This window comes from Nyctereutes procyonoides, unplaced genomic scaffold, assembly GCF_905146905.1.
Source record: "Nyctereutes procyonoides isolate TBG_1078 unplaced genomic scaffold, NYPRO_anot_genome, whole genome shotgun sequence".
Classification (NCBI taxonomy): Eukaryota; Metazoa; Chordata; class Mammalia; order Carnivora; family Canidae; genus Nyctereutes; species Nyctereutes procyonoides.
In genome coordinates this window covers 14,031,006-14,058,377 of record NW_026575025.1, presented here as the reverse complement: position 1 = coordinate 14,058,377, position 27,372 = coordinate 14,031,006, and the positions used below count along the sequence as shown (strand labels likewise).

The 27,372-nt window shown below is 60.1% G+C and overlaps 1 protein-coding gene across 12 annotated transcripts in view; it reads left to right on the top strand.

Annotated features, from left to right (window-relative positions):
- Positions 1 to 3,444: 3,444 nt before the first annotated feature.
- The window catches only part of MYRF (myelin regulatory factor), a 33,178-nt gene continuing 9,250 nt past the window's right edge, over positions 3,445 to 27,372 (top strand). For 5 of the 12 annotated variants that reach the window (XM_055314988.1, XM_055314986.1, XM_055314983.1 and 2 more), the window contains exons 1-14: positions 15,653 to 16,022; positions 16,184 to 16,271; positions 16,464 to 16,724; positions 18,754 to 18,815; positions 19,714 to 19,984; positions 21,073 to 21,323; positions 21,435 to 21,558; positions 23,218 to 23,413; positions 24,612 to 24,688; positions 24,792 to 24,902; positions 25,301 to 25,391; positions 25,785 to 25,985; positions 26,278 to 26,389; positions 26,822 to 26,931. In XM_055314988.1, the coding sequence (XP_055170963.1) occupies positions 15,962 to 16,022; positions 16,184 to 16,271; positions 16,464 to 16,724; positions 18,754 to 18,815; positions 19,714 to 19,984; positions 21,073 to 21,323; positions 21,435 to 21,558; positions 23,218 to 23,413; positions 24,612 to 24,688; positions 24,792 to 24,902; positions 25,301 to 25,391; positions 25,785 to 25,985; positions 26,278 to 26,389; positions 26,822 to 26,931 (2,016 nt within the window). In that variant the 5' untranslated portion in view covers positions 15,653 to 15,961. Of the gene's footprint in view, positions 3,577 to 15,651; positions 16,023 to 16,183; positions 16,272 to 16,463; positions 16,725 to 18,753; positions 18,816 to 18,944; positions 19,078 to 19,713; positions 19,985 to 21,072; positions 21,324 to 21,434; positions 21,559 to 23,217; positions 23,414 to 24,611; positions 24,689 to 24,791; positions 24,903 to 25,300; positions 25,392 to 25,784; positions 25,986 to 26,277; positions 26,390 to 26,821; positions 26,932 to 27,372 lie in introns of those variants that run through there. The other 7 variants (XM_055314987.1, XM_055314990.1, XM_055314993.1 and 4 more) reach the window with 5 other exon arrangements.

Sequence of the window (27,372 nt, the reverse complement as noted above, 5' to 3'; positions counted from 1 at the left end):
TTTAGCTACCCTGAGAGGTGGGAATAATAGGCTGATTTCCAGATGAGTCCTCCAAGGACCAGAGGGCAGGCCCTGGACGATGGCTGAGAGGCCACAGCTGCCACTGCTAGGCCAGGAATGAAGTCTCAGTTGGTCACTCATTACAGCTGGGTGGGGATGGGGTGCAGACAGGGCTCTTCTCTATGGACGGCTCCCTCAAAGTCCTGGTTATGCAATGTTCCCTTGGGCTCCCTCACCAGCCTTAGCCACCGCCCTGTCCCAGACAGCTTGCACCCCAGCTTCATGATAGACTTTGGGGGTGGCAGCATTGACTTGTGGCTGAGCCCCGGAGTCTGGCACTTGAACCACTCCTCTCCCCCAGCCCAGAGATGGGAACCCCCGGGGCAGTTGCTCCTTTGCTCAGTGGCCTAGTGGAATAGGGTAGATGGTAGGGCCACACCCCCTTAGCCAGGCCAGTTCCTGCAGGATTAACAGGAAGCTCCCTCCCACCCCATTGAAGCTCAAGGCACTAAGCCCAGAGGCTTAGTGATCCAACCTGAGGAGTTGGGGTGTCGGGGACCAAATAGGCATCTCCCATTCCTTTGGTGACCAATACAAGGACAACGCTTAGCTCATCATGATGGCCCTCGAAGAGTGGGTATACGTTTCAGCCCCATGTGGAATATGGTGAAAAGACCTGTGGGTAGGTGGGAGCTTGTTTTCCAGCTGGTCCCAGGCAACTCCTAAAATAAATTCATTAAAAAAAAAATCACATGGCGTGAGCGGGTGTCTACTCTGTCTACCACTGTGGGCGGGCCTGACTGGTGGGGGAGGGGCAGGGCAGAGAATAACAATTGTCTTAAGGGAGGCTGCAGAGGGCGAAAACTCTCTGGGGTGTATCAGCTGGAAAAGAATAGGCGTCTCAGTGTGGCCCTTGCCCCCCTTCTCAGCCCAGCCCCTGTGGGGGGAGCACCAGTTAGCACACACAGCTGGGGCCTCCAGCAAGATCCCATTCTATATATCTAAGAGCAAGGGCTCGGAGAGCGGCCCCTGGAGGGACAAAACCTCATTGTGAAGCGCCCGCCAGCCTGGGCACCCCCACCCCCAGCCCCAGAACTGTCGTGGCATTGACCCTCCTCGGTGGGCCACCACGGGCCTGCTGACTGGGCCACATCTGGGGCCCGGCCCAGCTGCCCCTCCCCCATGACTGGCCACTGCGGAAAGGGAGGGCTGCCTGGGTGGGGGGTGCTTCGCAGGCTCTCACCCCCTCATCCCCATGCCCACCGAGCAGCCAGGCTTGGCCCCCGCCAGCCCAGCTCCTGGCAGGCGGCATGGCACCCTCTGGGCTAGCAGGTCTGGCATCCGGATCTGCCGGCAGCCCTCCGGCCCCTGGACCTCCGTCTCAGTCAGTCCCATCAACTGTCAAACAGGGCTCAGGTGGGATCAGTTGTCTAGATCTGACCTGCTATATCTGAGGATCCGGAGAGGCCGTGCAAGCAGCACCACTCCACAGTGACATGATTCGCTGGTCCGAAATTCCAGAATTCTCCACCTCCAAAGTTTCAGAGATGTAGGATCCTGTCCTGTGAAGATGCCATTGTCCATTCATTCCATGTATGTTTACCGGGAATGTACTGTGTCCCAGCTGGTGTTCTTGGTGTTGAAGTCAAGGCAGTGACCAAGCCTGAAAAGTACCTAACCCTCACAGAGCTTCCACTCTGGAGGGAGGATACTCACAAAAACTCAATAAAAATCATTTATGTGGGGCACCTGGGTGGCTCAGTGGTTGAGCATCTGCCTTTGGCTCAGGGTACGATCCCAAAGTCCCAGGACTGAGTCCCACATCGGGCTCTCCTTGGGGAGCCTGCTTCTCCCTCTGCCTGTGTCTCTGCCTCTCTCTGTGTCTCTAATGAATAAATAAATAAAATCTTTTTTAATAAATTGTTTACGTGGCGAGAAAGAAGGGCAGGTAGGGGGAATTGCTTCAGGTAAAGCGTTAGAGAGGTGATAAGGAATCAGCTATGCGGGGACAAGCATTGTAGACAGGTAGAGCAGCACATGGCTGATGTATGCCTGGCATGTTGGAGTGAGGGCAAGGAGGCCTTGGTGGCTGGGACATAGTGAACAATGGAGAGAAAAGGAGGAGCTGAGGTCAGTGGTACGGGAAAGTGCAGATCCTAGTAGGCCTCAGAAACCAGGGCGAGATGTTTAGATGTTGTTTTGAACTGGACAGGAAACTACTGGTTTTAGCAAAGGAATGACATGATCTGATTGACATTTTTTAAAAAAGTGATTTGAGGGGCGCGTGGGGGGTTCAGCGGGTTAAGCGTCTGCCTTCAGCTTAGGTCATGATCCTCAGGATCCTGGGATCGAGTCCCACGGGGCAGCTCCGAGCTCATTGGAGAGTGCATCTCCCTTTCCCTCTGCCTCTCCCCTTCAGCTCATGCTTTCTTTCTCTCTCAAAGAAATAAATAAACTCTTAAAAAAAAAAAAAAGAATGATTTGGGAAGTTCTAGAGGCTGAGGACAGAGGCATCGCCGTTGGACAGAACAGGGATGAGGAGGTGCTCCCAGGCAGAGAAGAGGCCCGGGGCTGGTGGGTTTATCCTGGACACGCTAGGAGGCTGAACCCGTGGGCCTTGCACTACCACACAAGGAAATAGTGACCAAGAGGCTGCTTTTCCAGGTCAGCCAGGATCTGGCTCTGAGCACAGGCTTTGACCGCAATTACCTTGAAAGCCTTGGACCTGTGCCGTCCGAGACCCGAGCCACACACGGCTATCTACACTTGGATTCCTGAAAATTAAATAAAACTGCAAAGTCGGCTCCTCAGTCCACTAGCCACGGTTCGGGCGCTGGATAGCCACGTGTGGCCGGTGGCCGCCCTGCTGCCCTGGCCAGAGGCCGTCTCCGCGGCCAGAGGCGGCCCGGGAGGCCCGTCCTCTCACAGCGCTGCTCATCTCTCAGCCTGAGCCTGTTTCCTCGCCGGCAAGATGCACATGATAGTACGTCCTGGGGGGCAGCTGCGAGGGTGAGGTGACGTCACCTGGAAGTCCCGGCGAGTCTGCTCCGCAGGTGTGGGTCGCTGCTCCTGCTGAGGTCGGCGGGCGCGGAGGAAAAGGTCTCCCGAGGCTCCGCCCGGGGAGCTAAGGTTCGGAGGCCTGGTCCCCTGGCCGGCCCGCGGGAGGGCGAGGACCCCCGGCCAGCCCGCTTGGCGCCCCCCGCCCCGCCTCCGGGCCCCGCCTGCAGGGCCCGCGCCCCGCGCCGCCCCGGGAGCCGCGCGTCCCGCCCGCAGCCGCGGGGCTGCAGCGCGGGCCGGGCCGGCAGGGGGCGCCGGGCGGGGCGCGGCGGGCGGGGCGGGGCGGGGCGGGGGGCGGGCGGGGGGCGGGCGGGGGCCGGGCCGGGGCTGCGCGAGGGGGAGCGCGCGGCGGGCGGGGCGGGGCGGGCCGCGGGAGCCGAGCCGGGACTGTCGCGCCGGCCGCACCGGCGATGCCGCGCCCCCGGGCCGGGCTGTAGCGGGTGGCGGCGGAGCGCGCGCCGGGAGGGCGGGCCATGGAGGTGGTGGACGAGACCGAGGCGCTGCAGCGCTTCTTCGAAGGTGAGGAGCCGCGGGCCGGCGGCGGGGCGGGGGGCGGCGACCCCCTCGGCTGGGATCCCCAGCGCCTCTCCCCGGGGCCTCGGACCGCGCGGGAGCTGCCCGGGGTGGCTCCTGTGGGCTGCGGCCCTCCGGCTGGCTCCCGGGGCGGGGCACCTCCTGGGGGCTCCTGCCCAGATCCACCGAAGTTGGGCACCCCTCCCGGTGTCCCAGCACACAGCTTCCATGCTTGCTCCTTCTTCACGCCTCCCAGGACCCCTAAAACCTGATCCCTCCCACCCCGAGTGTACTTCCCGAGTTTGGGGACTCTGCGTGCTTCCCCGCAACCCCATACAGACCCGGACTCCCAGACCCCCTTTGAGGGGCCCACCGGGCATGCCTTCCGGGATCTTGTGTGCCTCTCAGACTGGCACCCCAGCCCCCAGCATGCCTTGCAGAGGTTGGACCCCCTGTGTGCTTTTCAGGTGGACGCCCTCCCCCCAGCCTGACTCCTAGGAGCTGAGACCTGCGCTCTGTGCTTCCCTGAGAGTAGGATCCCCTTCAAGACTGTCATCTACCTTCCGCAAGGCTGCTCCCTTCCCCAAGGCTGAAGTTCCCCTTGAGTCAGCCACCCCTCCCTTAGGGCTTGGAACCCCTCCCCAGCATTTCTCCGTGAGCTAGACTTCCCCCTCACCCTGAAATGCTCTCCCTGGGCTAGAACCTTCTCAAAGTCAGCATCCCTTCTGCCAGCCATCTCCACACCCTGAGACCCTCCCAAAGTGGTGAACTGCATCCTGCAAGTCCACTGAGGCTCCTCAGGGCTGTTCCACCCACACCTGTCCCTTGAGCTCTGCCTCCTCTGGCTGTTGCCCCCACCCCCACCCCAGGAGTGACCTCACCCTTGATAGGACCCTCCCCAAGGTTGGGATCTAACATCTACACACAATCTACACTATTTTCTTCTGCCCCTGCCCCCCACCCCCCAACACACACACTGTGGTTTTGGAGGTTCGTTCCTACATCTAACCAGACTCCCTTCCCCTTTGCCTACGTAGCCTCTGCCCCTCCTCCAGGTCTCCCCCCTCCTCCAGGGTGCTGGATTCTGGATGGAGTGTGGGAAGCAGGGGCAGAGGTGCAGGCTGACATCTCCCAGCCCACTCTGCTTCTCAGACCCTCACTGGAGCATCTAGCCAGGCCCTTGGGCCCCTCTTGTGCTCTCTCCACCAGTTTGGGGAGCCAGGTCTCTGCCCCCACCCTCCCTCCCCAGCCCCTAAGCCCATATCCTACTCCTCAGTGTGAACCTGCCCCTGGGAAGGGGGTGGTCCTTGGGGTACCGCTGTGCAAGGGCTGTTGAGCTGCGGCCCGAGTTTCAAGCCTAGGACCCAGATGCCTTCGGAGTTTGGGAGGGAGAGAGGACATGTCTCAGCGTCTCCCTTTATGTGTTTGGTGTATGTGGGGGAGTGCGGGGGGTGGGGTGGGAGGTGTAGCAGCCTTTGTCCACTCCTGCTTGCTGAGTAGGTAAGGGCATCCCCTAGCTTCGGGCTTCCTCACTTCAGGAGTCTGGCCACCCTAGCACACCCAGAGCCCCAGAAATCAGACCTGGACAGGATTACATGGTTGATCCTGAGGTAGCTGGGCTATTTGAGGGTCCTCAGCAGTCTTCCCATCAGTTCCAGGGGCTCTATTTTCCCTAGACACTGTCCATCCTTTATGAACCCCCAGAGAGCCTTGTGAGGGCTGGGGGCCCCTGGGGAAGAAGGAAGGGACATGATTCCTTGCTCAAGGGTATTGTTTTGGGGATGCCCTGAGCCCACTAGATACCCAGGATGACCCACGGGCCAGGCCCCCTTGCTTCCTGCAGACGTCCCCATGCGTCCTCCCCCAGGACCTGGCACCCCAGGCAGAGGAGTGGGCCCGGCTGGCCCAGGTTCCCCATCTCCAGAGCCAAACTCTCCCTCCTGGCCGTGGGTGGGGGGTGGGGGCTGACGCCACAGCTCAGCCATGCGGCTGGCCTGGCTGGGGAGGCTGCGCTGCTCCCTCCAGAGAGATAAGAGGAGACTCAAGAATGTCTGTGGGGAGCAGGGAGCGGGGTGTGGGGCTGCCTGCTGAGGTGGGTGGAGGGAGCCAGGGACCTGGAGAAGTGTTCCCGGAGCCTGAGACAGGAGGGAAGGTGGGCCGGTGCTGAGGGCTAGGAGTTCCCAGGACCACTTGGGAGGGGCAAGGCTGGTAGGGATCAGGGTGCAGGGGTGCGTGGGGGACCTCAGGGCCAAGCCTTTGTGTGCACTCATGAGTGGAAGGATTAAAGCAAGTGAGTGTCGTGCGTTGGGTACGCTGTTCTACACTCTCACACTTGGGGCTGGAACCTGAGTTCTCATTCTGTCCCTTGCTTGGCACTTGGCCTTGGTCACTCCCTGTGGACCGTGGGGACAGGGGGCAGATTCTGTGCTTTCAGCTCGGGCCTGGAGACAGAGACAGGCTTTGCTGAAGAGCAGGGGTGGATTGAGACCCCTCTTTTGACATGGCCCACTCTCTAGGAACACCAGGCCTATGTCCTGGGTCCTACCATGTGCAGTGGACCAGGCTGCACCCCACCCCAGGGTGGTGGGCTGGGGGCTAAGGCGCTTTGGGCGTCGGGTGGGAGGCTGGGACAGGGCAGCCCCCTCGAGGCTGGTACAGCCGGGCCCCCGTGACTGCCCTGCTAATCCCCTAGAAGGAGTCTACGGCCTTCTGCATCAGCAGGCACACGGTCCGTGGAGAGGGGACCCTCCAGGCAGGATGCACTGGATCTCAGCAGGTAACAGGGTCCTCGTGGCAGGTACACTCCTCAGCATCTTGACTGGCTGGGGCCTTGGATCCCCAGAGCCTGGTCAGGGACAGGGGCAGGATGGCATCAGAGGAGCCCCATGGAGCCTTAGAGGTTCCCCTGCAGGCTTAGGCCCCTGCTGCTCAGGGCTGTGACCCTGTGCTGAGCTTTTGCCCTCTCTGGGCCCATTTTCCTTACCTGCAAGACGGGAGGGGGTTGCAGAGAAGGTCTTGATGATGCCTTCGGATGAGCCTCATCTCCCAGCCCTGGGAAGGAGGAGTGTTCTAGGGCACAGAGGTGGAGAGTATTTGACTCCTGGTTCCAGGGGCACAAGGAGTTTGAGTGAGTAGCGCCCCCACTCCAAGAAAGCAGGTGCTGTGGAGGAACCCTGAGAGACCTAGGAGAACTAGGCTTCCAGTAGGTGCTGCAAAGGCCACTGAAAGGTTGGGGGACCTCCACTTGACCTCTAGAACCCTGCCAGGGCTGGAGGTGGGAGGCTGGTGTTCACTCCCTCCAGCCCGGATGGGTGGCTTGGGCTAGTGATTTCCCTTCTTTGGCTTCATGTCCCCTCCTGGGGCAACCAGGGGGGTTGGACCAGAGCTGTGGCTTCCAATGAGGTTTTCTTTAGCTACCAAAGAAAGGCACGCTCAGGGCCTCCCAGTACAGTTGGGCTCTCCACTGCCCTCTGGGGCACTGGGATCCTGATTTGAGAGCCACTTGAGGGAGGGGCTGGCACTGGCCCCCTTTCCCAGGGGCCAAGACTCCCAAGAGAAGGGAGTTAGTCAGCTGGGCCAGAGCTGACACCAAGAAGCCCCCAACTCTCTCCTGTACCACCATGGCCTTGGGGAAGGAAGGGTGGCCTTCCAGGGGGAGGACCCCGAGGGCAGGAGGAGGCCATAGGGGGAGACTACCTGAAGACTTTTGGAAACGGATGCCCACTCTGGACAGGAGTCTGGGGCTGAGTTGGGGTGTGGATCTCATGGCACTGTGCTCCATGTTGGCATGTCTGTCCGTCCATCTGTCTATAGTATACCAAGGAGTAGGTGGAAGGGGGAGGCAGCTGGATCCCTGTCAAGAAGATGAGATGGGGTGCCTTCTGGGGGACTCCTGTCCCTGTCCTTCCTCCCCAGGTCCTGAGTCCAGCTGGAGGGGAAGTAGCAGTGGGGGGTCTGACTCATCCCCGTGTCCCCAACACCCAGCACAGGGCACAGGGTGGCATGGGCTGAGGGGGAAGGAAATCTTCTCAGGGTCATTGGAGAGAAAATGGCTATGTGAACAAAGGTGGGGTGGGGGGTGCACCCCAGGAAGCCAACTCTCTGGGAGGCCTGGGGTCAGTGCAGGGGGGCAGTGGGGCGGGGTGGGGAGCAAGCTGTTTCCGACCTCCTGGCCTCAGGGCCTCTCCTGAGTCTGGGGCCCTTGGCGCTGTGCCCCTTGGGCAGAGCCAAGCAGGGCATTGTGGGGGAGACAGGTAGGTCACCCTGAGCAGAATGGCCTCCTCTTGGGGACCCAGCCCCCGTGCTCTGACTCTCAAGGGCTCCCAGGCCTGGGGGGCCCTGGCAGCTGAGGCTGCTGGGTAGCAGCCGGCAGGGCTGCTGATTGGCTGCTCCCCTTGGACTTTGCCCTCTGATAAGAACGGGGAGCAGAAATCATTAACCGAGGTGGCCCTGCCCTCCCCAGGCTGCCTGCCCTCCCTTCCCACCTTCTCCCTCCTCACGCTACCCTTTTGAGCCTTAGTTTCCCTCACAGCCTGGATGTGTGGAAGGTGGCTGTAGGGGGCTCTTCTCCCATTAATGTCACCAGCCCCTGCTGCTGCTGGGTGTCGGGAGCCCCGGGCAGGGGGCAGGCGATGGATGGTGTTGGGGCCTCATGCCCTCCCCAGAGCAGGCTGCCAGGGTCTGCTGCTGGCTGCTTGCCTGCAGCCCTCCTCCAGGCACATTGCCGCACTGCTTTGTGCCCCCACTTTCCCATCCCTAAAATGGGAATACAGCTGTAGCCCTGGTGCCCACTTCTCAGGGTGTTTGTGGGGAGGGAGGGAAACTGGGTGTTCTGGAGGCCTGCTGCGGTACCTGCTGCGGTAATGCTCCAGAAAGCTTAGCCTGGAGTGTGATCATTGTCCCACGGGGGCCTGCACAGTCTAGTTCACCAGGCTCTCGGCAGGCATTATGCTCCCTACTCTGGAGATTTATTGATCCACGGGCTCAGTGCCCCACCTGGGGCTGGGGCCCGTGGCTGGCACTGTGTGCTTTGGGAAAGCCACTCACCCTCTCTGGGCCACTTATTCCGAGGATTAATCCCAACAGCCTTATTGGATGTGCTCTGCAGGCAGGGACCCAGCTTCATACAGGTCTGCACCCCCTGCCTTCGTCCTGATGCCTGCTTAGGTTCCTGCTGCCTCCTGCTGTGGCCCCACCCTGCCACCCTTCCCCTCAGCATGGGGACCTGGCCTCAGGCTGGCAGCAAGGGGGAAGGGGCTGGCTGTCCTTTGTCTTCACCTGCCCCCCCCCAGGCCTGGGTGGGAGGGGTGAGGGTGGGAGGTTTTGCATAAGTCATCCAGTGGGAGTCCTGGGGCTGTGTGGAAGTGCAGGTGGTATTTCTCATTTCCAGGAGGGAGGTGCAGAGGCAGGAGGGGAAGGTGATGTGCCAGGAGCACTGAGGGCAGCCGCAGCAGAGCCAGAGTGGGATCCTGGGGCTCCCCGATCACAGTTGGGTGCCAGCCTAGAGTGGGGCAGGAAGGGAGCCCTCCAGTGCTGAGGGTCCTGATCCACCACTGAGGGCTGGACTGGGTGACTTCCATTCAGCCCCTTGACCTCTCTGGGCCTCAGAGCCATCACTCAGAGGGTCAAAGCTGTGTGCCGTATGATGCAGGCAGTGAGACCCATAAAGTGCCAAGGCCTGGATGGAGAGAGTGGAGGGCAAAGCCCAGCATGGGGGGCAGTTGGGTCCAGAGCCTCCCCTGGCCTGGCCTATGGAGGCCGCAGGGCATCCTGTCCACCTGTCTCCAGGCCTGCATCTGCCCTAGGTCCCCCCAGCCCTCCTAATGTGCACCTATAGCCTCTGTCCCTCTGTGGAATTTGGGGACCCTTGCTCCCTTCCCTCTCCTTCACCATCTCAGTCCCTGAGCTCTCTTCACCCTCTGTGGTTCTCCCTTGTTGGGTCTGCAACCTGGGGTGGGGGTAGCTGGGGTGTCTGCGGCACTGAATTGGCTCTTTTGGATCTGGCTCTAGCCAGACCCAATCGGGAGGGCTGTCAGCCTGGGCCTGCCATAGGTCAGTGAGCATTGTGTACACGAGCTTTCAAGTCTGGGAGGTGTGCTGATATGTGAACACGCGTGGGCCTGCTCATGACTCAGGGCCTTTGCACTGGCTCCCCACTGCCTGAAATGCTCCTCTCAGATATCCATGTGGCTCACCACCTTCTTATCTCTTTTCAGTGAGGCCCTCCCTGACTGTCCTATTTATTTATCTATTTTTAAATATTTTATTTAATTATTTGAGAGAAAGAGCGAGAGCACAAGCAGGCAGTGTGGCAGGCAGAAGGAGAGGGAGAAGCAGGCTCCCCACTGACAGGGAGTCTGATGCGGGGCTCGATCCCAGGACCTCAGGACCATGACCTGAGCCGAAGACAGATGCTTAACTCCCTGAGCCACCCAGGTGCCCTGACTGTCCTATTTAAAACTGCCACCCTGTTCTCCTGCCACCCCAGCCTCTGCTCTCTGCTCTGTTTTCTCTGTTGTATTTGTCACCTTCTGAAATGCTGTGGATTTTTTCCCATGTGTCTTGTCCTCTGACTCTGCTTCCAGAACGTCAGCTCGTCATGGGAAGGAGGTTTGGTTGTGTTCCTTACCATAGCCCCAGAGCCAAGCATTGTGCCTGATACATAGTATATGCTCGGCAATTGTTTGAATGAATGGATCAGTGAGCCCTCATGGAGCATGCCCGTGTGCGCATGTGTGTGTCAGCAGGGAAGGAAAAGCATCTGTTTATGTTTGTGTGTAGACGATTATGTGCATGTCGGTCGGTGGGAGTTGTCCCTGTGAACACACATGTGTGGGACATGCTGCTTTGTGACTCCAGATGGACATGGGTGACCCTGGTAGAGATTTGCCCCCACCCCAAGCTACAGGGTATCTACCCCTGTGGGGAGGGCCTTCCCCAGCCTACCTACCCAGTCCCAATGGGAGAGGGATGGGGCTGTCAGGTGGGAGCTAACTTGGCCCTGTAGACTCAGGGCTGGGGGCGCTGAAGAACCCTAGGGACCAGTGTGGGTTCCTATAGAACACGTTGCAGCTTCCGGGCTCAGTTCTGTTGGACTTGGCTGGGGAGCATCTTGAGCTGTGAGTTCAGCCCTGTGGTAGCTATGCAGGGTCTGGGGGAGGACATGGCTATAGTCCTGGGGTGGTCAAAGACTCCAGGTTTCCTGGAGGCAATGGGTCTCCTATGCATTTTTGGCAAGAAATTGAGAGGTAATAAAGGCAATCGTGGCTCAGATTTTTTTTTTATTTTTTTTAATTTTATTTATCTATTCATGAGACAGAGAAAGAGAGGCAGAGACACAGGCAGAGGGAGAAGCAGGCTCTATGCAGGGAGCCTGACGTGGGACTCGATCCCGGGTCTCCAGGATCACGCCCTGGGCTGAAGGCGGCGCTAAACCGCTGAGCCACCTGGGCTGCCCTCGTGGCTCAGGTTTAAGGACCCGATGGCAATAACTTAGGAGGCACATCCTCATCATTAAGTCCCAAGCTAACTGGGGACTTGATGCAGAGACGTAAAGGATAGCTTGCAAAATCAAGCATCTGACCTGAAGGCATTTTGAGTGAGAAGATCTGGTCACAAATTGAAGCTTGAAGCAGGGATGGCTAGCAGTTATTACATTAATCACAGATCATATCAATAAAGGTAGAGAGTTCAAGCCAAAGGAGGCGAGAGCCCTGTCCCAGAGTGAATTAGTTTGGAGCTCATTGATTAGCTCAGGCAACATTGGGAAATGAGCGATAGCCCTGGGAGCCCTCTGGGATTGAGAAGATTGAGGAGGGGCTGCCAGAGGCAGGCAGGCAGAGAAGGCTGACCTGCCAAGATAGGGGGCGAGGGGCTGTAGCTGAGGCCTGAAGGCTGGACTTTGCTGTGTATGTGCCAGAATAATAGCACCGTCCAGGTCGTGTGTCAGAGGGACTCAGGAGGAGGTCAGAGGCCCCCCAGAGGCTCTCTGGAGTGGAAATACAGTGAGGTGGAAAGGCATGGGCGAGAGGGGAGCCCCGCAGACATGGAAACAGCAATGAGTGCTATTGGAGGGATGGCCCAGGAGCTTCCCTACCATCTCGCTGAAGACTCACGCTGCTCTGGGATGCACTTGATAGAGAAGCAAGCCGAGCCTCAGAGAGGTCAGAGCACTTGCCAAGGGTCACAGAGCAACGGGGCGGGGGGGGGGGCATCCTAGCAGTTAGGCCTCTTTGACCCTGGGAGTCCCTGAGGGCATTGTGGGGGTGCTAGGCTGGTCAGTGCCCTGACCCCCACCACCCTGGCTCCCAGCCATTGCCTGGAGCCAGGATGCCCTCAGATTCAGATGCTGGGGGTGGACACTCAGGGCAGAGTTGGGGGACAGTCTCGGGCCCTAGGCCCTGCCAGCTCGGGTTCTGATCAGCTAGGCCTGGCCAGCATACTTGGGCCCTGCTGCCCCTGCCTATAGCCACGTGGCCAACGGGATTTCCGCCATGTTTGGGACATGAATTGACAAGTGCCCCATTGACGGGTAGGGGGGAGGTGTGGGCAGGGCACAAGCCTCCCACTGTGCTGGGTCCCCACCCTCCCCCGTTCCCTGGGACAATGGCCCAGACTCAGCCAGCGGCCACAGCTGGTGTGTGTGTGGGGGTAGTCATGAGCATGATGGGGGGAAGGGAGGGGTCCAGGGTAGAGGACCACCTGGGCCCCCACTCGCCCTCATCCCGCACCTGGCTGGTATCCTGTCAGTTCTTCTTCTGCCCAGCTGGGTGGCCTCAGTACGAGGAGGAGGGAAGAGGGGAGGGTGCTTCCTATCCCAGCCTGCCTGGGCAGTGTCTGGCTCCTGTTAAAAGCAGGTAATAAAGGCCCTAATTAATGAGGAGCAGCTGGTGCAGTACCTGGAGGGGCCTTGTGTGGCCCCGGACCCTTCCATAACATGGCTGGGTAGAGGTCCCCAGGCCCAGGCAGGCCGGTTCTGGTGTCCTGCGTGCCACTTTGCTCATTCATTCCATGAACATTTATTGAGTACCTACTGTATGCCTAGATGCTTATATCCCAGAGAGGCAGAGCAGGGCTGGGTTCCTATCCCAGGTCCCCCATCTGTAAAGTGGAAAACCGCCTGTCCTATTGAGTTGTTAGGGGAGTTAAATCTGAGCCATCTGAAGTGTGGGTACAGAGTGAGCACTCGGTGCATGAGCCGTGGGAGCGGGTGGGCAGCGGACAGAGCCTCCGCCCACCTGTGCGGTCTGTGCCAGGCCGCAGAGTGAGGAGCCCCAGGAGATAGGAGAAAGGAGGCTGCCAGCCAAGACAGGGAGTCAGAGGGCACCTCTTGGAGAAACTTACATTGAAGCCCAAACCTCAAGAGTGAATAGGAATGGGCTTTGTCCAGCAGAGGGAAGAGCATGTGCAAAGGCCCCAGGGGAGAGAGAGAGAGAGAGAGACAGAGAGAGAGAGAGAGAGAGAGAGACAGACAGAGAGAGGCTGTGGAGAGTTGCCTGGAGGGAGCTGGTTGGGAGAGGAGGCTGTAGTGGGTAGGCAGGGCGTGTAGTCAGGGCAGGTGCCTTGGATCTCAAGGTGGGCTCTGGGTATCCTGAGGGGGAGGGCTGGGATGCTGGTTTGTGACCTGGTGGTGCCACTTTCTGATGCTGGGACCTTGGGCAGCTTTCCCACCTCCCAGGGTGGTCTCGAGGATCAGCAGGAGACATGCTTAGTGTCCTGCCTAGGAGGGATCTATTGTTGGCTCAAGGATGTTTCAGGGGTTTTCTGGGAGCAGTGAGAGGGGACCCCCAAGAGTGTGCTGCACCTTCCTCCTGGGCTTCTGGGGACTCTGCCCCTGCCTTAGTAATCTCTGGGCTCCAGCAAGCCACCACCCCCACCCTGCCCTCCCAAAGGTTTAACTAGAAATGTCCGATATGGTTTCTGGGGCAGCCTGGGGGCACGTGGCTGAGCCATGTGGGGAGAACATCAGGCAGGCCTTGTGGGGTCCCAGAGAAGGAGAAGAGGTGGGCTCGCTGTTCTTCGGGAGGCCCACCAACCCCCCAAACCTCAAACTTCTCTCCCTCCCGGCGGCCCACCTCCACCGTCCCTCCCAGTTCCGTTCCCTCCTCCCTCCTCTGTCCTCCCGTCCTCCCGGCCCCTGGCACGGGAGGGTCTCTCTTCCCCTCAGCCACATCTGGTTCTCATTAGGGTCTCCCAGGATGCCTCTGCTTGAGGCCCCCCTATCCCAGGGGAGGTGGGCAGGAGGATTAGGGGTGATTAGGAGTGCTCCTGGCCAGAGGAGGGGGAGGAGCAGAGGAGGGGGCCTGGCCTATTATAAATAGCAACACCGTGACTCTATCACCCCATCATTCACTCTAGATTCCAAGTTCAGTCTCAAAAAACCTGAAGCTTCAGGAGCCAGGGCAGGGGTGATGCTCCGGTGCTCCCTCCTTCCCCATTCCCATCTTCATCTCCATCTCCGGGGCCACTCCCAGCCCATAAGATGGGACAGCCCCGGAATGGCCAGAAAGTCATCTGTCACCAGCCACACCTTCCCCGGTGGAGTCAGGCCCCTGTGCCTGGGTTTGAATCCTTGCTGTGTTGCCTTGGGCATGAGGCTTGACCTCTCTGAATAAGGGGATGCTAATAACACTAAATCCCCGGGGGCGATTGGGAGATAAACTCCTAAAGCACTTAGAATAGTGCTGGGGCCTGGTAGATGCTCAGTCCGCAGGGGCCGCTGTCACTAGCACTGTCCCCGTGTTATCATCACCATTCCAGACGGGGACGAGGAGTGTCACACTGCACACGAAGAACACACTTTCTGTATAAGAAATTCCTATGGTCATTAATGTCCTTGTTTCCAAAAGGGCCAGGCATATAGTAGGCATCGAATAAACGGGATCTTCAGTTAACAGGGAAGGATGGGGTGGGGGCCAGAGCGTAGATGGGAATCCTAGAACCTTGATGTGCAGACTGGTCATTCCTCTCCCCAGCCACACAGGGCCCTGGCGGGCCATTGGCACTGTTCAGAGGGTGTCCCTGGCTCCTGGCTGGGTGAGCCAGGGGTGGGGGCCAGCAGGAGGGCCTGTCCCAGGCAGCGCGTGACTCCTAGGAGGGCTTAGCCACTCATTAATCACCTAAGCGGGGCTCAGCATTCTTGAAATGCCAGCTGGGGCCAGGGAGGGGCCTGGGCCAGGGGCTCCTGGGGACCCCAGGGCTCTGGGACTGTGAAGCAAGGACAGCCACTCCGTTTGCTGAACACCGGTGCTGGGCACCGTATGTACCTTAACTTGTTTCATATTCAGCCCTGTAAAGCGTGAGCTGTTCATGTCCCCATTTTACTAATGAGGAGACTGAGGCTCAGAGAGGGTATGTGACCTGCTCAAGGTCACACAGTGGGCATTAAGCAAGCTAGGATTTGTTCCTGGATCTTCTTGAGCTATTCCCAGGGCTCATCAGGGAGGAGGCGTGAGGCGTAGACCCCAGGCTCACTGCCCCAGGGGCCTGTGGGAGGGGTAGCTCTGCCTCAGTGGGGCTGGCCAGCCTGAGTCAGCAGTGTGGGTGGGGCCGTCCTCCATTATCGGGGTTGACACATCTCCTACGTCACCGCCTTATCACCCCGCCTTCCCACTCCCCCCCTGCAAGGTGACCCTGGGAGGGGAAAGGCCAGCACCTCCCCTCTCCTCCCCTGCTTATGCCCAAGAGCACTGGGCGCCTTTTCTGTGAGTCCCTCCCCTTTGTGGGGCTAGGGCCAGCAGGGAGGGCCCAGGAGAGGGCTGTGGAGGAGCAGAGCTCTGGCCGCCATCATTCCTTGCTGTGAGGCCAGGCAAGCCCACACCTCTCTGGAACACAAGGGCTAGGCCCCCGGCCCCCATCGTGGGGGTGATGAGCTAGGCAGTAGGCTGAGTCCAGGCCCCACTCCCTGGGTATCTGCGACTGGGGCCTGGGGTGCAGGAGGCTCCCCTGGCCCATGGGACCTTCAGGACATGTGATTCAGCCCAGCCAGGTCTTGGGTTCCTCAGTGCCCACCAGGTGGGCCATCTGGAAGGAGGCAGGGCAGGACAGGGTCATTGGGTCTGGGTCCAGCATTCAAGGGTGGTGGGCATCCACTGGGCACTCATTTCAAGGAAGTATCTCATTGACTCTTCACAGCACCCCATAAGACCTTGGGATGACTACCCTCCCCCCACACACTTTTTAAAGATTTTTATTTACTTATTCACGAGAGACACAGAGACAGGCAGACACAGGCAGAGGGAGAAGCAGGCTCTCCATGGGGAGCCCGATGTGGGACTCAATCCCAGGGCTCCAGGATCACGACCTGAGCCAAAGGCACACGCTCAACTACTGAGCCCCCCAGGTGTCCCCGATTACCCCATTTTACAGACAGGAAGGACTTACATCCCAGGAAATGGCTTGTCTGTCCCAGATCTGCACTCTGGGCTCCTCCCCTCCTCCTGGAGGGGCATCAGGTACTGGGCCCTGAAGGACTCTCCCCCCACATGGATACACAGGTGGGGAGGAGCTTGGGGGCATGGGTTTTGGAGGGCCCACCCTGGGGAGAGCTGTGGGGCAGAGCCCAGAGGCCTAGGGGTCTTGGGGAGCCTAGCTCATGCCTGCCCCTTCCCTATAGGCCACGACATCAACGGCGCCCTGGAGCCCTCCAACATAGACACCAGCATCCTGGAGGAGTACATCAGCAAGGAGGATGCCTCTGACCTGTGAGTGGCCCCACCCCCACCCCCTCTGGCCTCCACCTTTCACCAGACAGGTGATGGAGACCAGTCTGCAAGCTCCTCCCCCTCTATTCCCATCTGCTGACTCCTCTGCGTCTCCTTGAGCTGCCCTGCAGAGGGGGAGTCTGGGAGGGGCAGGGGTCCTGGTGGACGCTGAGCTTTTTCCTTTTTCCACAGCTGCTTCCCTGACATCTCTGCTCCAGCCAGTGCAGCCTCCTACCCCCATGGGCCTCCAGCCATCCCAGGCTCCAGCGGGGGCCACCACCTGAGCCCCCCTGGGGGTGGACCCTCCCCAGGGCGCCATGGCTCCCTCCCAGCCCCAAGCTACAGCACCCCGCTCAACTGCAACAATAATGCTATGAGTGGCGCTCCTAAGCCCTTCCTGGGGGCCTCTGGGCCCCCCATCAAGGCAGAGCCCAAGGCTCCCTATGCCCCAGGGTGAGTGAGGGCCGGGAATGAGGGGGTCGGGCGTGGGTCTGGGAGGTGCTGGCAGCGGCCTGGCCTGGCCATGGTGACTGGTTAGGTAAAGTGGCTGAGGAGGGACTCATGACTTTGTTCTGAGGCCTTGGGCAGCCACAGAGGATTCTGAGCAGCAGCGGGTTGATGAGGGCTGGTGTAAGTGCTAGAAAATTCTGACAGCTCTGTAAAGAGGGGATGCAGCTATGTTCCTGTCCTGATACACGCATGTACATACATGCGTACATACAGAGGGCACACGGGGTCCCCTCACTGCCCCAGGCCCATCCGCTCGTGCATTTAGCTGCTATTTGCTTTGGCCGCCAATGGCACAGATACAGTACCTGAAGCTTCCCCCACCCAAGCCAGCCTCCAGGCCCTTCAGTCCTCTCTCCAAGGGGTCCACACCAGTGGCCTGACCCAGGGACTCAGCCTGGGTCTGGCTGTGACCAAAGGAAGCGGGCGGCCACCATCCCAGCCACAGACATGTGCTCATAAGGATAGGCAGGAACATGGGTCTGCTGGGTTCTGCAGAGGAGCTCGAGGAAGTTCTGGCTTCAGCCTGGGGCAGGAACAGGGGACCCTGTCTTTGGGTAGAAGAATAATAGAGTGTGGGAGGCATGACACTTGTCTCCACAGCCTGGCCCCACCTCCAGCTCCACCATTTGCAACCTTCTGGCTTGGGAACCCACAGCCCCGGTCAGGGCTTCAGCATCCACAGCCGTAGAGTGACCTCAAAACGTGTCTCCCTCCAGGACGGTGGAAATAAGGGGAGGAGGCCCACAGCAAGTGTGGGTCGGGGGGTACCATAGCTTCTCCTGGCTTATTCGCAGAGGCGAGTTGGGGTGTTAGGGGTGAACTTTTGCCACAGGAGACAGACGTCCAGTGAGAGTCTGTCCCTAAGCCCAGACCCCGAAGGGCAAAGACAGAGGGAAGAGAATTAACAAGTTATGAGCACCTGCTAGGTACCTGCTGCTGTTGCCCCGTGGCTCTCGTTGTGTAAGCTTATCAGCCCTCTCCAGCAACAGCTCCCAGGGGACCCCAAAACCAGCTGGCCTGCAAGTAAAGTTGGGCTGACCCTCAGCAGGCTTCAAACGGCACACTGAGGCTGTTGCTCAGGGAGAGAAAGGGCTTGCCCAGGACCACACAGAGACCACGGGGCCCGGGCTGCTCCCTGGGCAGGACCCAGAGCCCTTTCCTGCCCCTGCCCCCTGCCTGGACGAGTTCTAGGTGCCAAACAAGACGAACACACTTCCCTCCTGCAGTGGATCCTGCAGGCTGGCTGGGGCAGGGTTGGGGAGTTATTAATAAATCACCAAATCGAGGAGCACGAGGAGTCATGAGGAAAGAACATGAGGTCCCACGGAAGGGGAAGGGATCTTGACACACCAGAAAACCCACCGGCCCTGTACAGGGAGCAGGCAGGAGATGGTGCCTGGGCAGTCTCTCCAGACGTGAGGACCAGGACGGCCAAAGAGCTGGGTCCCCGCTTGGCTGCAGCCTCCCTCACCGGGTGAATGCAGGTTCACCCAGGACTTGTTGATCTCTCAGGGTTGAGTTTGTTCTTTTGCCTGAACCGCTGATAAAACAAAACCTGAAAGAAAAAAATAAACCCAGGCCTGGTGGAGCTGGCTGCCTGCCCAGTCCATACCTGCCCATGGTGGGACAGCCCAGCCCTCTAGAGCCCCCTAGAGCCCCTCTAGACTTTCTAGAAAGTGGGGCTTCAGTGGGTGTGGGAAGGCAGAAGCAGACCTGGCCCCTGCTCTGTGAATCCCTGTGCCGTCATCAGGAACACTGGTTGCTGGTCCCCAAGTGCCCAGTAGGTCTGAGGGGCTGCCCAAGGCCCCACACCCACACCTCAGCCCCAGGCCCTGCCTGGCACTCCCAGGTGGCTCAAAATGCCCCAAGGGTGGAGTGAGGGAACCTCAAGGCCTCCAGCGTTGGGGGTCCCAGGGACCCTGCCCCACAGAAGAGCGGCCTGCCCAATAGCCCCTTCCTCCCGCCCCTGCAGCACACTGCCGGATTCTCCCCCAGACTCAGGCTCCGAGGCCTACTCCCCCCAGCAGGTGAATGGTGAGTCCAGCGGGCACCGCCCTCCCCCTCTGGGGTTTGGGCAAGTGGTTGGGGCGGCCTTATCGGGAGGGAGGGAGCGCAGGAGGGAGGGGGCCAGCGGCTGCCCAACAGGCTGAGATTATCGCTGGTCAAATACTCCCCGGCGCTGGCTATTGTTTCCCCCCGGGCGGGTGGGGAGCCTGGCCCTGCCTCTGAGCAAGTGTCCCTGCTGGTGATGCCACCCGCCTGCCCGCCTGCGCCATCATGGACGCGCCCTTTGGCGGTAAGTGGACGGCTGGGGGGGCCGTGGGTGCAGCCTGCATACAGGCCCCGCTGGCCTCCTGGGCCCACCTCCCCTTGGCGGGGTGGGGGGGCAGGGCTGCAGCGGCCCCCAGGTGGCCAAAAGCAGAAGGATCTGGGCGGCTGTCTCCCCACAGCTCAGAGAAGGGTCAAGAGTTCTGTTTATCTTACCAAAAACATTTCTGGAATGCCTCCTGGGGAACAAAGGGAGCTGGGGGGCTGGCCCGAGGGGCTGCTGGCCTGTGCGGGGGTCCCTAGAGGCTCCGTCCTCAGGCCCAGAGGAGGCTCAGGCCTCACAGGGGCCCGCGAAGGCCGCTGGGCTGCGGGCCCTCGCCAGGGAGCTGGGCGGCCGGGCCTGCGGGGAAGGAGCCGGTCAGGACGATTCGGGAAAGCTGCCCACCCCCTGGACGGGGGCTGGTCTCCCTGCCAGAGCCTCTAGTGGCCAACCTCAGGCTGCCCAGCCCTCCTCCCACATGGGGTTGGTGGGAGGGCAGCCCCCGGGGCTCGGCTCAGGAGAAGGTGGTGGAGATCAAGAGACCCTGCCAGGGGCCGAGCTGGTGCCTGGGAACCTGAGTGACATGGGGCTCTGATTCCCGGCTCCCCACCATCTCTCCCGCAGACCCCCATCTTCTGCGCACCATAACCCCCGAGACCCTGTGCCACGTGGGAGTGCCCTCCCGCCTAGAGCACCCACCTCCACCTCCGGCCCACCTGCCGGGCCCCCCACCACCCCCGCCTCACTACCCCGTCCTGCAGCGGGACCTGTACATGAAGGCCGAGCCCCCGATGCCCCCCTATGCTGCCATGGGGCAGGGGCTCGTGCCCAGCGATCTCCACCATACGCAGCAGTCCCAGATGCTACACCAGCTGCTACAGCAGCACGGAGCTGAGTAAGACCAGGGCAGGTGGGCTTGGGGGTGGGGGGCCAGGGCAGCAGTAGGCAGGACAGAGGGGGACGTCAGGACAGGGGTGAACCAGGAGGGCAGAAGGCCCTGACCCCAGGTGACGAATGTGCCCACCCAGCAGCCAGCTGCAGATATATAGCCACAGCCAAGTGCTCTGACTACCTGATTTGGTGAGCATGGCCTGCTCCACTGTCCAGAGAGGTAAACTGGGGTTCCCAGGGGAGGAAATGTTTGTCCTGGTCATGGAACTAGGAAGGGGCAGAGCCAGGACTTGAACCTCGAGCTGTGCCCTCACCCAGACACCAGTGACTTTCCAACCTTTTTCATGGAGTCCAGGCGCTCTGGAGGAAGTTCTAGCCATGGACCCAAGCTTCCACTCAGACTCCAACCAGTAGAATTATCTTTTTTAAGATTTTATTTATTTATTTGAGAGACGGAGAGGGAGAAGCAGACTCCCTGCTGAGCAGACAGCCTGATGCGGGGCTCCATCCCAGGACCCTGAGATCACGACCCGAACTGAAGATAGACATCCAGCTGACTGAGTCACCCAGGCTCCCCTAAAATCATACTTTTATCTGTTTATTTTACACACTGAGATGTCATGAAAGCTTTAGTTCAAGGCCAGATTCTACAGCCTCCTTCCCAAGAAACTCTCCTTCCCAGACTCGGTGCCCCGTGCCCTCTGGGGCTTGTTTGCAGCTATGGAGGCTGCTCTCCCTGGAGCCCCCACTATGAAGGGTGGCTCTGGGAATGTCCCCACAGGGAAAGGACAGACTTGTTCATTCCACAGACAGTTCTGAGCACTCTGTGCACCAGGCCCATTGCTGGGCAGGATGGGGACACAGACAAGTCAGGTGTGGCTCCTCCTAGATTCAATAATCTGGGAGGTAGAGAGGAGTGACAGAAACAGAAAATGACATTACAGAGCAATGGGGGAGCACAGAGGTAAAGCCCAGGGCTTTTTGGAGGAGGTGTCCTCTGGATTGGGCATATCCTGCTGAGACAGGGTGAAGAGGGGAGGGGGGCTCAGAAAGGGCCAGCCCCCACATGGCACATGCCTGTGTCACCCCCAGGCTCCCCACACACCCCTCCAAGAAGAGGAAGCACTCCGAATCACCTCCCAACACCCTCAATACCCAGATGCTGAATGGAATGATCAAACAGGAGCCCGGGACCACCACGAGCCTGCCCCCACACCCAGCTCGCGCCCCATCACCTCCCTGGCCTCCCCAGGGCCCACTGTCACCTGGCCCCAGCTCCTTGCCCCTCAGCATCGCCCGGGTCCAGACGCCACCTTGGCACCCGCCAGGTGCCCCCTCACCAGGTACGTGCCTGGCCTGCTGAACCTCACAGGGAGCTGACCCTTGACGTTGGGTGTGGGGCACAGGGTTGGGAAGTGGGGCCCAGGGCCCACACAGGTGCTTGTTCCTCCCAGGTCTCCTGCAGGACAATGACAGCCTCAGCGGCTCCTACCTGGACCCCAACTATCAGTCCATCAAGTGGCAACCGCATCAGCAGAACAAGTGGGCCACGCTGTACGATGCAAACTACAAAGAGCTGTGAGTGACTCATGCCACACCCCGCCCCTCCTGTTACCATCTCTGGGGACCCCCAGCCCTGGCATCAGGGTCCCAGAGCAGGGCCTGGGAGCACACAGGGTGCAGCATCTTCCTGGTTTAGAGAAGCACAGCAGGCTCAGGGCGGAACTAGGATTGGCACTGAGGGTTCCCAGTTTCTGGGCCAGCCTGAGGCCTCCCCAAGAAGGCAGTGTCTTTAGGGTGGGGCCAGTGGGAGTCAAGTCAGGGAGAAGTGGGTGGATGGATATTTTCTGGCTCCTCCTCCCCCACTCCTGCATTCCAGGAAGGTAGCAGGAAGTTGTGTTGGCAGCAGCCCCCTCCCTGGAGGGAGGGACAAAGGGGTGGGGGAGGACAGGCTGTCCGGGCATTCCTAGCTCTCCCTCAGCACCCACCCATGCAGATTCACTTCCTGGGACCAGGCCAAGAGCACTCTGGGACCACTCCCCTCACTCCCGCAGAAGTCCAGTGGGGCTGAGAGTGTGGCTCACTGATTCCCTTTGGACACTGCCAGGCCTGGACAGGGTGGCCTCCTGGAGTTGGGCTCCCCAGCTGTGTGGGATTCTTAGCCAGAAGCCCTCAGGGTTGGGGGGATCCGGCCTGCTGTAAGTTGCTGAAGGATCCCTTGAGGCCCTGCCAGGCCTGGGGGGGAGGTCTTCGGGGATCCCATCCTTATGGCCTGGTGAGGACCCCCTGCTCTTACTACCATATTTTCGGGGTCAGCCCTACCATCTCAGGCCCTAAGGCCAGGAAGTTGGCAGCTGAAACCCCGGTGTGGCCTGCATACTTCCTGGGTGGGTGTTCCCCTGGGGCGGGCAGGTGGGTGGAACCCCAGGCCTTCCTATATAGATGGTAGCCAGGCCCCAAAGCCTCTTCCCTCAAGTTTGGAATCATTTTCTGTCCATCTTCCTGGGCATCAGGGGCACCGCTTGTGCCTGGGGACCTGGGTGAGGATGGGCTAACAGTTGCCCTCTTTCCTGCCACCTAGAGGTCCCCTAAAGGATCCATACTTGGAATACTTGCCCAGCAATAGATGGGTAAACTGAGACTGGGTCTGGGCTGCACAGAGTGCCCCTCTCCCCACCTGGGCAGATGGAGGAGTCAGAATGAGGACTCTGGGGGCTTGAGCAAGCCAGTGGACAGGGGCTGGGCCAGTGCAGAGCCGGCGCCTGGTTCCACCGTTTCCATGGCAACCAGCTGTCAGGCCAGTGAGGCTCTGCAGACACATCCCCTCTCACCCTCTCTCACCCCATCTCCCATGAGGAGCGGTCTTCAGGCAGCGTTCTGGGAAGGAGCCAAGTGTGAGGAGGGGCCATCAAGCCCCCTCCTCAGGAGCTCACTCCCATCTGGTGGGGCCTCGGGGTTCTGGCCCTGATTCTCTCATCACCAGGGTGGGCTGCTCCAAGCTACGTAGAGGAGAGAATATTGGCTGAAGAGTTGGCAGACCTGAGCTCAGATCCTTCCGGGGACTCAGTTTCCATTTCTGAGAAGCAGTGGCGGTGTGTGGGGGGGTGGGCAGCCTCATGAGTGGTTTGAGGACTGGGGATACCGAGAGGAAGCTGCTTTGGAATGTAGGCATGTGGGAGGGACATTCCAGGCCGGGCTTTGGGGTTGCCTCCAGCGAGTACCCTCACCTGCCCCTAGGCCAATGCTCACTTACCGTGTGGACGCTGACAAGGGCTTCAACTTCTCGGTGGGCGACGACGCCTTCGTGTGCCAGAAGAAAAACCACTTCCAGGTGACAGTGTACATCGGGATGCTGGGTGAGCCCAAGTATGTCAAGACACCTGAAGGCCTCAAGCCTCTTGACTGCTTCTACCTGAAACTGCATGGAGTGAAGGCAGGTTTTGGGGCTCAGCAAGGAGGGGAGGGTGGGAGCCAGGAATGCCTGAGATTGAAAGACCTCCAGGCAAAGTGAGTGTACCTGCACCCGAACTGTCAGGCTCCTCATTCTCAGCCATGCTTCCTGATTCCTTCTCTACCTTGACCCCAAGTCTGTGCCCTCAGCTGAGACCCTGCCCTAAGCTGGCTGCTGCCTTAGTCCCCATCCCCAGATGAACTCCCTGTCATCTTACCCCTCCCTTGGGGCTCCCCACTCAGGGAGTGGGGCTCCAGGGGCCCACTTGCCCTCACCTCATCATGCACCAGACCTGGCTGTTCCCCTAGAGCATTGCCCACCCTGGCCCCTTCCCCTGTCTTCTCCTCTCTGGCTCTCCCCAGACCAGACCATAACCCCCACCTCATCTAAATGACCACAGCAGCATCCACTCTGGCTGCAACTCATGTTCCCCCTGAGACACTGGTGGGCATGATACTAGCCATTCTTCCAAAGCACCTGGTGCCCTCCCAGCAAAGCCTTGACTTCTAAGCTTAGGCCACAAAGGCTTTTGGGACCTAGCCCTTCACTCCAGTCCCAGACCCGTTGTGGCCATTCACACAGCCCCTACTTTCCTGAAGCAACTCCCTCTCTCTGGGATGCCCTGAGAATGCCCATCCCTCCTCTCCTGGGAGATGATTCCTTGGCCTTCCCATTCACTCTGCTACTGGCCTGGGTCCTTAGGGACACCTGCCCTGAGGCTCCTTCCCTGTGGCACCTCTAGCCCCACCCCAGGAGTGCTTGACTTGGAGCCCTTGAGCTTCCTGGGGGCACCGCCAGGTGTGTTTCCTCCTGTGTGGGGAGCCAGGCCTGGCACCTTGGCATGGCATGGAGAGGTTGAGGCGATGTGGGTGTGGGAGAGGGTCTGGGGGGTGTGTGGGTTTGGGTGGGAGTGGGTGTTCATGGAGGTCAGCTAGGGTTATGTGAGCGAAGGTGGAGGCATGTGGGGTGTGGACATGGGGGCCGTGTGTCTGTGGAATGCATGAGTGCGTGCACACGGAGGTGAGAGAGTGATGTGATGGTGCCCTCATGGAAGGGAGGGCCATGCCTCTGCCTCCTGGGGAGCTCTGGCTGGGCCAGGCCTGGACTGAGCGGCTAAAGGGAGACAGAACCAGGGAGGGACCCCGGCCCTGATGTATATCGGCCTCTGCTTCTCCCCCAGCTGGAGGCCCTGAACCAGTCCATCAACATTGAACAGTCGCAGTCTGACCGGAGCAAGCGGCCCTTTAATCCTGTCACGTGAGTATCTGACCCTCTAAAAGGTGGTGCTTGGAAGGGCTGAGGAGCACCCACAGTATCTGTCCCCTCCCTGCCTCCTGAGTCCCCTGCCGCTCTTCTGCAGGGTCAATCTGCCCCCTGAGCAGGTCACGAAGGTGACCGTGGGGCGCTTGCACTTCAGCGAGACCACTGCCAACAACATGCGCAAGAAGGGCAAACCCAACCCTGACCAGAGGTGAGCAGGCTGGAGCCCTGCCCTGGCGGGCCCTCTTATTTCTGACGAGGAGGGGCAGGAAGGCACCACCCCATGGGGCAGTGTCCCACAGACGGACCCATTTTATGCTAGAGACCTGAGACTCAGACCTAAGGCTAATGGATTTAAGGATGAGGAAGCAGAAGCCTGGCTCTGGAGGAACAGCTCAGTGGTTCCTTAGCTCTAGGCCCTGGGGAATCTCTGCCCCCTAGTGGAGACTCAGGTTCCTCCTCTGTAGGCTGAGGTGTTAATGCCCTTTGGCCCCTGGGATGCTGGAGCTGGAGCCAGGGCACTGTACATCAGACATGGGAAGAGGGACTGGCGGGCAGGGGCCAGTGGGGCAAGACCCCGGGGGGCCTCTAAACCCCTGTGCACCCCAGGTACTTCATGCTGGTGGTGGCCCTCCAGGCCCACGCACAGAACCAGAACTACACGCTGGCTGCCCAGATCTCAGAGCGCATCATCGTGAGGGTGAGGGCTCCCTCCTCCCAGGAGATCAAGAGTCGTCCCCAGTGCGGGGAGAAACAGCACGCAGGAAAAATACTGGGGTACTGGGGTGTCAGGAGCTCGAGTGCTGACCCTGGTAGGCACTAGCTGTGTGGCTTCGGGCAAGTTTCCACCCTCAGAGCCACAGTGTCTCCTTCACTAGAGTGGAGGTGGAAAAGACCTGGATAGCCTTCTGCAATCCCACGAGTGACTTGAAAGGTGCCACAATGGGAGGGACAGGTTAAGTTGGGCGTGGTGGGATGAGACTTTCTGGCTGGAGCCGGAGGGGTGGCTGCAGGGTTTCCCCTTTTCCCAGGGCACTGCACGTCCCACCTCCCCTGGGACTGACCCAGCTCCCCACCCCCCCACTTGTGCTAGGCCTCCAACCCAGGCCAGTTTGAGAGTGACAGCGACGTGCTGTGGCAGCGGGCGCAGGTGCCTGACACCGTCTTCCACCATGGCCGCGTGGGCATCAACACGGACCGGCCTGATGAGGCGCTGGTGGTGCACGGCAACGTCAAGGTCATGGGCTCGCTCATGCACCCCTCGGATCTGCGGGCCAAGGAGCACGTGCAGGAGGTGGGGGCGGGCTGAGGGCGAGGGACGGGGCCATGGGGGCGGGGCCAGCCGCGTTACCCTCGGGAGGGGCCGGGGGCTGGCTGAGGTACAGGGCTGCAGAGGGGCTGCAGAAGGACTTCGGGGAGGCAGGCAGCTCTCGAATTCTACATCCCTCCATCCCGGGACCCTGGTGTTGTAAGGACTCCGCGCCACTCTGCAGGGCCTGTGTTGTTGCCGCAGTCTTGAGCTCCAGGGCCCGCTTCGGATGGGCCTGGAGGGGAGGGGTTCAATCTGGGCCCTGGGTCCCGTTCAGGTGGACACCACGGAGCAGCTGAAGAGGATCTCGCGCATGCGGCTGGTGCACTACAGATACAAGCCGGAGTTTGCAGCCACCGCAGGCATCGAGGCCACGGCGCCAGAGACAGGTAGGGACGCGGACTGGGGCTGGGGTCTGGGAACCCAGCCACCTCGGGGCTCAGTAACCGTGCCCCCTGGAAACCCCACTCCCAGGAGCCCCTCTCCTCAACTACTGGAACATCCTACCCTCTAGAAGTCCTGCCCCTCAGGCCTTGGAAAACGGGGCCTCCTCAGGTGCCCAGTAGCTCACCTCTTGACACTGGAAGTCCTGGCATCACGGTCTTAGGTGAATCCTGCCTTTATCTCTGCCCACTTCCCCTGGATCCTTACTCCCAGGAATCCAGCCTTACGTCAGGCTGGGGAACCCCACAACCTGAGCCCGGACTGCAACCTTCTGAACACTTGTCCATGGGAACCCCCTGCTCCGGGGCTCCTTGGATCTCAAATCTCTAGCTCCCAGAATTTCGCCCTCCTCCAGTGGCTCCCCCACAACTCCGCAGGTGTCATCGCGCAGGAAGTGAAGGAGATCCTGCCTGAAGCCGTGAAGGACACTGGAGACATGGTCTTTGCCAATGGACAAACCGTAGAGAATTTCTTGGTGGTGAACAAGGTCTGTGGTGGGGAGGGCTGAGGGAGCCGACGGGCAGGGCGGGGGTCAGCAGGAGGGCATTCATCTCCCACTCAGAGACCAGGAACCCTGAGGTGCAGGGGGCGAGGCCGCCCAACCTCCTCTCATACTGTGCCCAGAGCCCCAGGCCCACCCTCCAGGGAAGGGGGTGAGCACTCCATGGCTAGCAGGGGCCTTGGCAACACTATGGGTGTGTGCTCAGCAGGGAGAGCAAGCTCATGGGGTCTCGTTTTCTTCCCCTTCAAAAGGAGGCTGAAGATAATCACTGCCAAGTCCTTCTCAGGTGGCTGTCAGCCGAAACACCACTCATTGTGGGGACCAAGTGCTGTTTTGGCTGAATAGTTGGGAGCCAAAGCCTGAGACACCACTTTCGTCAGATGAGAGGCTGGAGCCTCTGAGAGCCCATGGTGTTCTGACGGGGTG